This window comes from Megalobrama amblycephala, linkage group LG7, assembly GCF_018812025.1.
Source record: "Megalobrama amblycephala isolate DHTTF-2021 linkage group LG7, ASM1881202v1, whole genome shotgun sequence".
Lineage (NCBI taxonomy): Eukaryota > Metazoa > Chordata > Actinopteri > Cypriniformes > Xenocyprididae > Megalobrama > Megalobrama amblycephala.
In genome coordinates this window covers 22,228,487-22,240,596 of record NC_063050.1, presented here as the reverse complement: position 1 = coordinate 22,240,596, position 12,110 = coordinate 22,228,487, and the positions used below count along the sequence as shown (strand labels likewise).

Here is a 12,110-nt window from a genome sequence, read left to right as displayed (position 1 = left end):
TTTTCTTTGCATGTTAGAGTATTGCAGTATTAGCTTAGCAACATGCTAATGTCAAACTCTGTTGGAGTCAATTGTGAGTTGAGTGTTTCCTGTGTATAACATTTGAAGAGCGCAGTGGCATGGCCGTTAGGATGCTGCCTTAGAAGGTCCACTTTAACGTTTAAAATGTTGACATGTCCATTTTAATGTAATTTATTACTTAAGTAATTTAATACGTAATTGATTAAGTTTTGGCCACTCTGTGGATGTGTGAAATATCTATGCATTAAACAGTGCCACTGGGTCCTTATCTGCCAGACAACGTAAGAGAGGTCATTATAAAGGTGTGTGCTGATGGTCTGCTTCACTAGGTTTCACTGCATCACTGGCTATGCAAACACTTTAGCAATCAGGGTTGTGCACAGAGTGTGTAATTATAGTTCTCTTTACAGCAATAAATGCTTCCTTTTGCGTCTGTGTTGAGCGTCAAAGTGAGACATGACTCATGAACAAATTTGAAAGTGAAGTTAAATGTCAGAAAGTTGCATATCCTTAGAGTATATGGAGAATTGTCTTGGTGGCTTAAAGACAGAGAAAAAGAAAGTTTCTTATATTCTATCCCAAAAATACCCAGGTGCTTTTTTTTTTTAAACTTCAGAAGGATTTTTTGCCCTTCCTGGTAACAAACATGGACATTTACTTGGGGTCACAAAATTTCCAGCTTTTATTGTTAGGATGTTTTAGAAAACAGTAATATGGGGGTTGTCAAACATGGAATTGCTAAGTAATAACAGCTTTTCTCTTGTAAAATATGTGGCTGGTGTGGCCTGGTGGTTAAAGATCTGGACTGGTAACCAAAAAGTATGTAGGTTTGAAACCTGAGAAAGAGTATTGTACAGTAGCTTAGTTTGGATATGTAATCTGCTAAATGACAACTGACTTAAATGGTTAAAATTAAATGTGAAACTAAAATCTAGTCATGATTCATAACATAACACATCTGTGCATTACATTCTCAGCTTTATCACGGATGATGCTATAATGGATATTGGTATAAATCTAGCTGAATAATTGTTAGCTAGATGAATAGTTATATTATTCAAGCTGGCTGACTACCTAAATAATATAATTAGGTTTAAAGACATTTGAAGTTAACTAATTGCCCTATAATGTAGTATTCAGGCCTTAAAATGAAAGTTTCTTGGGTTGACTGCACAATACATTTCTAAACTTTGTGCACAAAACTCATGGATCTTGTTGTTATAAATACTAACCCCTGTGCTACATGTAAGCAATAAGGTATGAGAGGCTGCGCTGTATCGTGAATCAGTCACGGCTGAAAGGCATTGTTAGGCACGACGCGAAGCGGAGTTATTCACGATACAGCACTAGCCTCAAGTACCTTATTGCTTTTATAAAACGGTTACCACACAATACAAATATTGAAGCCAAAAAATATGTATCAATGCAACTTTCATGAAGTAAAATCACTACAATTTTTCACTGACCATGAACAGCAACAGAAGTTACATTATTATGCCATTAGAGGGCATCTTTATGAGTGTGTCAGTCAGTAGCGAAGACTTTTATATTGAAAATACTGAATTGTTGTGAACACGGAACAAGACGCAACTGACAAATGCTTTGACTAGCGCTGTCAGTCACGGGAAAACCCCTTAACTGTTAAAAGGACAAGATAATACATCAGACATTTAAATATATTTTTTATTATGAACATAGGACTGACCTGAAGGAAAATGCTAAATCTGAATGCAGGTAATAAACTCGCTCACTCGATCTATTTCTCACAATACTCTTCTAAATAATACAGTAAGCTTCAATGAACAATATAAATTGAGTAGTTTATAAGAGTGGTTGCTAAGGGTGTTGTGTAATGATACATCGTATATTGTGAATAAAACACAGCTATTGACCAATCAGAATCAAGGACAGAAACTAACCGTGTTATAATTAAAGTTAGAAGCCTCCTCGACTTTTCTCTATTTACAGAACTCTGAAACGAAACTCTGAAAACCACAGCTATCTTGAGTGAACCTTACATACATTTTCCCCAGACAGATGTCATGGGTGCACTGAAAGCATCAATGTCGATTTAGCATTGAATAAATATACCAGTTGTGATCTGCTAATGTGAACGATGACCAGACAGATGCTTTGACTTTGACACAAGGCCTGCATTGACTTCAGCTGGAAGAATTCAATGTATGTGATGTATGCACTCCATTTTTTTCCCACTCTGCTGGTGGGTTGTTTTCTCTTGGGAAGATATGTTGGTGGTTAATCAGGCTTTTCCTCTGTTGTCTGGCATACTGTCAGTGTTTATGTTGTTCTCATCAGGGCACAGTAGGTTTGGAATTACAATTAGGGTTTAGCAAACGCACATAAATGTGAATGTGACATTGTGCCCTATGATCTTGTTATGTAATAATGTAAAGTGTGTATATATATATATATATATATATATATATATATATATATATATATATATATATATATATATATATATATATATATATATATATATATATATACATAGACATAGACATAGACATAGGACAACAGACAAGAAAATTGCAACAGTAGGTAAAAGTAAAAATGTTGTTTATTGTTATTTCATGAAATCTACTGTCATTTTGCTTTTGAGCAATTATAGATATTTATAGTGCTGTGAGAAAGTCATCTTGTGGGAAATGGAAATTTTTTGGTTTTCTTTAACAAGGGTCCTTTTAAGTACTTTATTATACTTCAAGTGCTCCAGGTCGTTTGTTGAGCCTTTTTTGATACTTCTCACTCTTTGGTTTACCCTGAAGCTGAAAAGAAAATAAAGTTGATGGTGAATAGGGCACTCTAGAGTAAGTTTTGTTGCTTTGCTTTTATTAAAACCAAAAAGTGATTTACTGCTTAAGTGCACATGGCTCACTGTAAATGAATCATTGTTTAGTCAGAACCTTCTTTTAAGCCTAAGAGTTTTCTTTTTATAACCCATCAGAGTATATTAAGGATTGTAAAACACAACAAATTTCGAATAAGTAAGGACCACTCCAATGTCACTCTTTACTTCCTTTCAGCTCTGAGCGTGACTCAGTGCACTATTGAAATGCTTTTCCTCCTAAGTAGAGGTAAAAATACCATTTGGCAGTGTTGTTATGGCAAGCTGAGCATTGCAGAATGACCTTGTCTGGTCACTTCTGTGTCATAATGGGAAGTAGGGGTGAAAAGGGACTTGATATTGCACCCTGTGGTATAGAAAGATCAAGAAGCTGTTTAGTTTTACTTCCCTTCATTTTGGGTGGTAGCAATGTCCTGACAGACACTTTAAAACCCCCTTTTGTATTTTGGGTAGTTTCCACAGCAGGACAGTGGCTCCGGGATAACATTTGATGTCTGCGACTCTCTTGCCCAGCAGAAGTTGGTGCGTGAAACCGTCACTCCGGTATACAAGGAGGTTTCCTTCATGGTGTCCCTGTTGTGAACTCTGCAAGCTTTCTCTCTTCACACTTTTGAGAAGTTGACATGCTTTTAGGCCATCTGACTGGCTCACTATTTGAGATTCCCTTTGCAGACAAGGGTTCATGAAAGTTACACAACTTTCTTACTTTGGCCATTGAGAATGAGACAGGAAGGAAAGATGTCTTCTGCTCATTTAAGAAACATTTTCTCAGAATCACAGGATCACATTTGCGTGAAAAGCTATGTGCGAAAGCTAGTTTTTCAGTGTCTTACAGTTTTTTTTTCAGAGACCTTTTCAACAATAAATGATCTGATACCAATTCCCGTTTGATTACTATGCTGTAAAAAAGAATTGTTGGTTCAACTTAAAAAAATTAAGTTACTTAGTTGCCTTAATTTTGAGTTCATAGAAATAAAAAATTTGAGCTAATACAATGAAGGCGATTAGTTTAATCAACAGAAACTCAGAATATTATGTTATCTGGACCACATTAATTATTGAAGTTGATTTGACAGAACAAAAAATGTTGTGATGATAAATCATGAAAATAATTTCATATGATCATATTTCATAAAGTAAATTAAAATCATTGGTTATTGTATCAGTCACAACAAGATGTTTATTATTGGTTATTGATATTGCTCCAGAATTTCAGTGCATACATAATGATTGTGTTGGATTTTTTTTGTTGTTTTTTTTTTTTTAGCTATCCAAAACCATTTGTGTACTCAGTTTGCCCTCATTATGGTTGATAAACACAAACACAAATCTCAGTTGGAATGCTGTGACTGTTAACTGGGGTGAAAGTGATTTTGTAACAAATGCATACTTTGTCTCCTTGTCTCTGAGCAGCTCACTGTAGCCTGACTTTGACCCTTCTTTAATTTGGAGGTAAACCAATTAGAAGTAGTTGAAATAGTTTTTGCTCACTTATTATCAGCAATGAATACCTTGGCTGATACTGAGAATCTTAATTTTTTAGCTCTCTGTTTGGTTGTTCAGGTTAATGTGTCATCTTTCAAAATAGATATGTTAGTTAATACAAATATTCAGTAAGATATTTTATTGGAAAATTCTTGGAGACCTCAAACGATTAAAAAGAAGTATATACTTTTTCTCAGTTAGATACTTTGCCCAGTTTTGTTGCATGGGCTGCATAGTGACTTCATTGTTTGTTGAGTAAGTTGGCGAGGCAGCTGTTTTTGTGCTTTTTTTTTTTTTTTACTGGCAGAGCTGGTTAAAAGTTGTGAGATTACATAAAGTGAACGTTTTTGTAAGCAAATAATTATTCAGCAACATTAAAATGAATAAATTCCTTCTTTTCCCCTTAGTGCCAAATGACACTTAAAAGGAGGAAAAGTAATTGCCTGCAGCCAGTGGAGTTTCTCCCAGTCTTGAATCCATTCAACATGCCCAACCCTCTCATTCTTTTAATATATAGGTCCTTCTGGATTCTTTCCCATGTCCTGAACTTGTGGGGTTTTCCCAAGTGCATACATCTTTGAGTTTAAGGGCATTAAAACGTCAGTTAGTCTGTATGTTTGGGCTGTGTGACATAAACTGGGCCACTAGAGCTCAGACGATTAATGCTTGTAAAGCAAGATAATGGAATGGGAAGAGCAGTGAACCGTATTTTGCCACAGAGGCAAAATGGCATCATGGACCCGACAGATTCAAACCTCCATTCCAACCTAGCCAATAAAACAGTACTGTTTATTAGTACGTACTGTATCTGTAAGAGTGAGGGATGTTGTTATTGAAATAACAGGCTGTGTGTAAAGCCAGCTGGTTATTGATTTTCTGTTTGGATATTTACCCTCATCTGTCAGTAAGCTTTGCATGGGTAGAGCTGTAATGGACACAGACAGAGGAAGACAGGCAGAGACAGAGTGGGAAAATAAACAATCTGTTGGTGGTCAGTAAGAATCTGGGTGAAAGTGGCAGTGATTCTGAATGTGTCAAAGGCCCTCACATTCAGACAGGTCCAGGACATCAAATGTTTATATGGAGAGTAAAGCTCCAAGTATGTCTGTGAGAACAAAGCACGATGGATAACACACAGCTGCATGTGCTATTACGTCACACAGTGGTTCTCTACCTCCCCCTTTGTTTACACACACAGTCTCACATGTGGTGTTACTCTAGTCTTATCTACTAAAGGCATGTCCTGACATGCCCACATTAGGGGGAGTAACATCCGTAATGTCCAGTGAAACCTCTCACTCTCACACGCATAAATAAACAAAGACCCATGCACACACATACACACATTTTAGTTTTTATGTAGTGGTGGGGATCTGCTATTGACCTGTCATTTTTAAATTAAGATTTTATTAGTAGACTATCCATTAAGTTTTGAGATTTTTTACATATGAATTTAGACATTAATTAGTCATATTATGAGTTCCCATATTTTGAGGGGTTTCCTACTTCAAAAAAAAAAAAAAAAGTTTATTTTTCTATCATGTTGGGAACTTCCCTTTTACTTTTACTTTTGTTTTTATACTGAGTTAATGATATTTTCAAATGTATCTCCTAACCCTACCCTTAAACCTTACAGAAACTCTAATACTAATACTAAAAAATACTAAAACTTAATTAATAGATATCACCATACTTTCCCCAGTTGATTATTCATAGTACATTAAAACAACTGTTTTGTATTGCAAGTTTTTTGAAATGCTATTTTTATATGCAAATGAGTCTTATCTAATTAAATACAGTATGCACTAATTTGCATACATTTCCAGAACATAAAGGCCCGGTTTCACAGACAGGGCTTAGCCTAAGCCAGGATTAAGCCTTAGTTCAATTAAGTAGCTTTTATAAACGTACACTAGAAAAAAACATTACTGGTGTGCATCTTGTGACAAAACAATGGCTCTGACATATTTTAAGAGATGTCTCAGCTCAAACATGCATTTTAGTCTAGAAACTAGCTTAAGCCTTGTCTGTGAAATTTTGCTGAATTTTACTTTATTTTACTGAGGGGATAGCTAATTTTATTACTCCATAAATAAGAAAATACTGTCAACAGCCAGAAGAAAAATCATCATTTAATAGGAATAAAATTTGAAATAAAATTCAGGTGAAAGATATATTAACAAAACTTTTTGTAAATACCTTCAGAATATAGATTGGAAACAAACTAGAAAGTTTTGTGTATGGAAGTGGTACTAAAGTGGAGATTTCCTGCCAAGTGCATGGAGGGAAATATATATATATATATATATATATATGCCTTTTGAGAAAACGGATAGAAAGATATTGTGTTTGAAAGATATGTGTTATACAGAACAAATAAATAAATAGTGTAATAACTTAATTAACACGTAAATGTGTATTTTGGATGTTTTCTTTCCAGTCTGAAAAACAAAATAAAATATGGAAGCACATTTGCTCAAAATCTCAAAATTGACCAGTGCCTATAAAAACTTAACATCATTTAGTATGATTATTAAACAGTTTTCCTTAATAATGCAGGCGATTTCAGGTTTTACTTCAGGTCTTTTTTGAAACATTTGGCTCTCACAATATTGAAAAAGAAAAAAAAAACAGTGGCCTTCTGTTTTGTTTTACTTTCTTTAAATGCAATGTCATTTTATTTGATATTTTGTTTTTTAGTACTTTGAAATTAAAAATCTAAGGCCTGGTTTCACAGACAGGGCTTAGACTAAGCCAGGATTAGGCCTTAGTTCAATTAGAACATTTAATTAGCTCTTATAAACATACCCTAGAAAAAACATAACTGTGTGCATCTTAAGACAAAACAATGGCACTGACAAATAATAAGATGCCAGAACAAGTTAAATCAGCTCAAACATGCATTTTAGTCTAGGACTAGCATAAGCCTTGTCTGTGAAACCGGGGGTACGTTTCCAAATACGTTTTAGGATGACTGTTCTCACGGCATTTCTAAATTTAAGTTTTAGCAAAAAAAAAAGTTATTCATCTTTCTGTTAGCAATTTTAAGGTTTTATTTTGAGTGTTTTTCCAGTAAGAAATGAATATATTAAATATAAAAAACATGCTCATAACAGACCAAATCAAAGCTGTGCTGACTCTCAGTAGATTAGTTAACACTAATTTCCCACAGATAGACCGTGTGGGTATTGCTTAATGGCTCCTGCAGGACCAATGTTCTCAAGCTCTCTCCACTGGAATATTACATGCACTGCCCAATGCACAATTTAAGGCATTAATGAGTTTATTCATTGGTCTGTTGGGTACATAAGCAGTTGTTGTGGAAACTGTTCAGAAATCAAGCCAAGCCACATATCAAATCACAGTCATATTGACGAGAGCTTTCGCTTAATACGTGTATCGGCAGACAGGGTGATTATTTTCCTTTGGGACTGAGCTGCACTAATGGGCATGTGGTCTGCTAGCATTTGCATCAGCATTTAGTGTTGTGATCAATGAGCCACTCTCTGATGTTTCTTTGTCTCTCTTCCCTCTCATTCTCTGACCAGGTTATCCATGACCTCAGATTTACAGCATTACACTTTCAGGATGCCGAATATAGGGTTTCAGAACCTTCCCCTCAATATCTACATTGTTGTCTTTGGGACGGCCATTTTCGTCTTCATCCTCAGCCTACTCTTCTGCTGCTACCTGATTCGGTAAGACCACCTACTCTTCTATGTGTGCGGCAGCAGAATGTGTTTAAACAAGCCTCAGAATGCCATACATTTGCTTGTTTATCGTCTTCAGACAGTTACAGTGTTTGAACATCGTAATCTAATCCTAAATATACAGGCTACAAAATGGAACTGCTGTAATTAAACACCAAACACACATTTAAGTGTAATTTGCATCATGATTTTTTGGGAAATTCATGAAAAATGCAATTGACCCAGTATGTGCAAGTGGGTGTATTTGAAAACTGTGGTTTAGAAGTCAGTGTTGCCAACAGGAACAGTCATTTAGGAACCTCATGTGCTGACATCAAACTGCCTTGCTGGAACTAACCATTGTGCAGTGATGTTTATCTAGACAAATGTTTAATGCACCATGCTCAAAGGTAAAATAGAAAATGGATAGGCTAGAGAGGATAGAGGAGAGCTGACAGATGGTGGTGCAACAGAGAAGTTCTCTTTCATCTTCACACCGTGACCATACCATGTGAGGAAGCTTTTATCATGCTCACTTTGAAGGCTGAACCAACTCTGAATTTCAGAGCCATACTTTAATTATTAGTGGTTGCCCAATAAAGAGATAGGGATAAATGAGCAACTTCATTGAATTCCACAATATATAATAGGGATGTTCAATTTTAGTCTTAGAATTAGCCTTGTTAAGCCATGGGTTCCGTCGGGAATTTTGGATTTATGAGTAAAATAAGGTTTGCAGTTAACATTTACTTGAAGAGACTTTCCTGTTTTGATTTACAGCATAAATTGCACACAGTCATACCGTAATAGGATTTGTTAAGCTATAAATTTAGACCAAATTCCATTGGGAGCCCATGGCAAATTAACCTTCAAGGTTGGTCTGCAAACCATGTCTTGATGGCATGCCTGAACAGCTCTATTGAAATGCAGCATTCCTTAAAAACTGATAATCGGGACAACAAGGCAATTGTATGGCATTTTGAAGAAAGATTACTTGTGCCTGAAATGTTTGTTACTTTAAATCATTTGTATGTGCGTGTGCGATTCACTAACAAAGCTTTTCATGAAGAGTGAGAAGGTCACAGCACAGTTTGGAGAAGCTAAGAGAGCTACTGACTTGATAATCTGAATTTAAAATAAAACCCACCATTACAAGCTCCCCCTGCTTGGAAATTTCATGTAGATGTATGTAAAGCTTTTTATTTGCACATTAACTGAATCCAAAGCAGCTTAGTTGCACAATCACGAATCAATTCATTTTTGACATTGAGGAAACTACTGTACATTGTGTCACCAACTTCCCTTATGGATTGAGTGAACTCTACAGCAGCTGCTCAATAGCTTGAAGGACATTGATTAACTTTTCAAGTGAGAATGAGCCTGGTAATGATAAAACAACCAAACTGACCACTGATGCTTTACGGCATGTTATTCAGGCAAATTTGCAATGTTGTCATTTTTGGCAACAGAGATATTGTAGCTTTAACGTGCAATTGAAACGTGTAGCATCTCTTACTTAAGACAGTGAGAACCAGCAGCTCCCATCCAAATTCAGCCTAACCAGTGGGGGAGATGGTAAGTTCCTTCACATTTATTATATACTAGTTCTGTTTTATATGACTTTGCCTCCCCCTTACTGTATTTTCAAATGTGTACATGTATTGGTAGCCTTTTATAGTCTTATATTATTAATCTTAAGAATGAAGACACTGGATTCTTGAATGGAAAAACTGTCAGATTACCAAGTCATCTATAAAAAGAGTTTGTGTTTAGCCCAGATTCCAGACTTCCAAAGATGCAGTCTCCCTTGCATTAGATCACAAATATTCATGACTTCCTCTTTGAATTAAAGGTGCTACAGAGGATGTTTTGTTTTATACGTTTTTGCAATATTACTTGAAACTGTCTTTACTAACTGATAAAAGACTATTTATTAGGTGCACTGAAAGGAATAATAATAATATACATCATCTGTGCTCGAGGTAGGGCCTTAAAAACATCAGCCAATCGTTTACTCGATCATCGCATAAACGATTGGCCCTCTGGCTTGTCAATCACTGCCATTACGTTCCTTGTGAGAGACGTGCACGGCTGCGCGCTCCAGTAACTTTCCACACTCCACAGGCGCCGCATGCAATGTTTTTGTCAGGAGACAGGAGTAACAACTGCAGATTATGAATTACCTGCAGTGAGTCTGACATAATGAATCCACTAACACGACACAGCGAATGTCGGTGGTAAACACTCGTGTTTCAATACTCGTGCACGAGTTTTGGGAGGCGTTCCCTCGAAACGAGCTGTGAAGGAGGGGGGTTGTTCTTACGCATGCGCTCATTTCAAAAACTCACTAACAGTCTTTGGTTTCTCAGTCGACGAAAAGATCCTCTTTAGCACCTTTAACCAGCAAACATTTGTTATGCCTCCATTACAAAAACACGCATACAGTGGCTCCAAAAAGTATTTGGCACACTTAAATATCATTAACATCATTGCATTAAATAACAAAATATCAAAATAACTGGCATTTATTTTAGATGACTGCACAAGCACGCTTTTCACATTCAACATTTCACAAAAATGTTAGTTAGGTACAGTGGGGCTACTGTACATCTGAAAACCAGCTCTGAAATAATTATACGTTACACCAGCAAGGAGGAAATGGAAATGACAACAATCGCAAATTCAGCAAGTACCAAAATAGTAGGGTACCATTCTACCTAGCAGCATTTTTCATTATATTTTTAGCTTGCTATTTTTCACCTCCACATATCCCTTCAGCATCATTGAAACAATAGGCGAGAGTCTAGAGTGCTTATTCACAGCTTTTTACGTTGTTTATCAGTTGGTTTTGACAGGATGGAGACGTCCCTACTGAGAAGACCAACATATGCTGTGTTTTGAATGCTGGTCACCAGCATGTCTGTGAGCTTGTGTCCCCAACAGGGTTCTTACTGGACTAGTTCAGCCAAAAATGAAAATTCTGTCATTTATTCAAACTCTTGTCATTCCTAACTTATATGACTTTCTTCTGTAGAACACAAAAGTACATTTTTGCATATCCTGGCTACTCTTTTCTTTCAATACAATGAAAGTGAATGAGAACTGGGACTGTCATGTCCAAAATGACAGATAATCAGGCTGATCCAGTCAGACTGACCTGGCAAATTGTGCTTAAAAGCTCACTAGCCTTTTCTACACCAAACAGGCTTCAGAAGATTTAGAATATAATTGTATGGTCCACAAGTGAGATACTTTTATAGTTCTTTTGTTCCCTTTATGAACCTCAAAAGCTCCAGTCCCATTTCATTTTAAATGCATTAAAAAGGCAACCAGTACATTACTTAACTTTTCCTTGTGTTCCATGGAAGAAAGTAAATTATGAAGGTGAGTAAATGATAAAAGAATTCTCCTTTTGTGAGTGAAACTAATCTTCCAGCTAAAAATGAAAATTCTGTCATTAATTACTCACCCTCATGTCGTTCCACACCCGTAAGACCTTCATTCATCTTCAAAACACAAATTAAGATATTTTTGATCAAATCCAATGGCTCAGAGAGGCCTCTATTGCCAGCAAGACAATTAACACTTTCAATGCCCAGAAAGCTATTAAAGACATATTTGAAACAGTTCATGTGACTACAGTGGTTCAACCTTAATGTTATGAAGCAATGAAAATAGTTTTTGTGTGGCAAAAAACAAAATAACGACTTAATTCAACAATATCTAGGGATGGGCGATTTCAAAACACTGCTTCATGAAGCTTCGAAGCTTTACAAATATTTTGTTTCGAATAAGTGGTTCGGAGTGCGCATCAAACTGCCAAAGTCACGTGATTTCAGTAAAGGAGGCTTCGTTACGTCATAAGGGTTTTGAAATTTCAATGGTTCACCACTGGGGGGCGTGACTTTGGCAGTTTGATGCGTGCTCCGAACCACTGATTCGAAACAAAAGATTCGTAAAGCTTCAAAGCTTCATGAAGCAGTGTTTTGAAATCGCCCATCACTAGATATTGTTGAGTCATTATTTTGTTTTTTTGGTGCACAAAA

At 36.2% G+C, this 12,110-nt stretch overlaps 1 protein-coding gene across 4 annotated transcripts in view; it reads left to right on the top strand.

Moving 5' to 3' along the window:
* Positions 1-12,110, top strand: part of rnf24 (ring finger protein 24) — a 40,341-nt gene that overhangs the window by 15,174 nt on the left and 13,057 nt on the right. For all 4 annotated transcript variants that reach the window (XM_048196609.1, XM_048196605.1, XM_048196606.1 and 1 more), the window contains one exon: positions 7,924-8,073. In XM_048196609.1, the coding sequence (XP_048052566.1) occupies positions 7,931-8,073 (143 nt within the window). In that variant the 5' untranslated portion in view covers positions 7,924-7,930. The remainder of the gene's footprint in view (positions 1-7,923; positions 8,074-12,110) is intronic.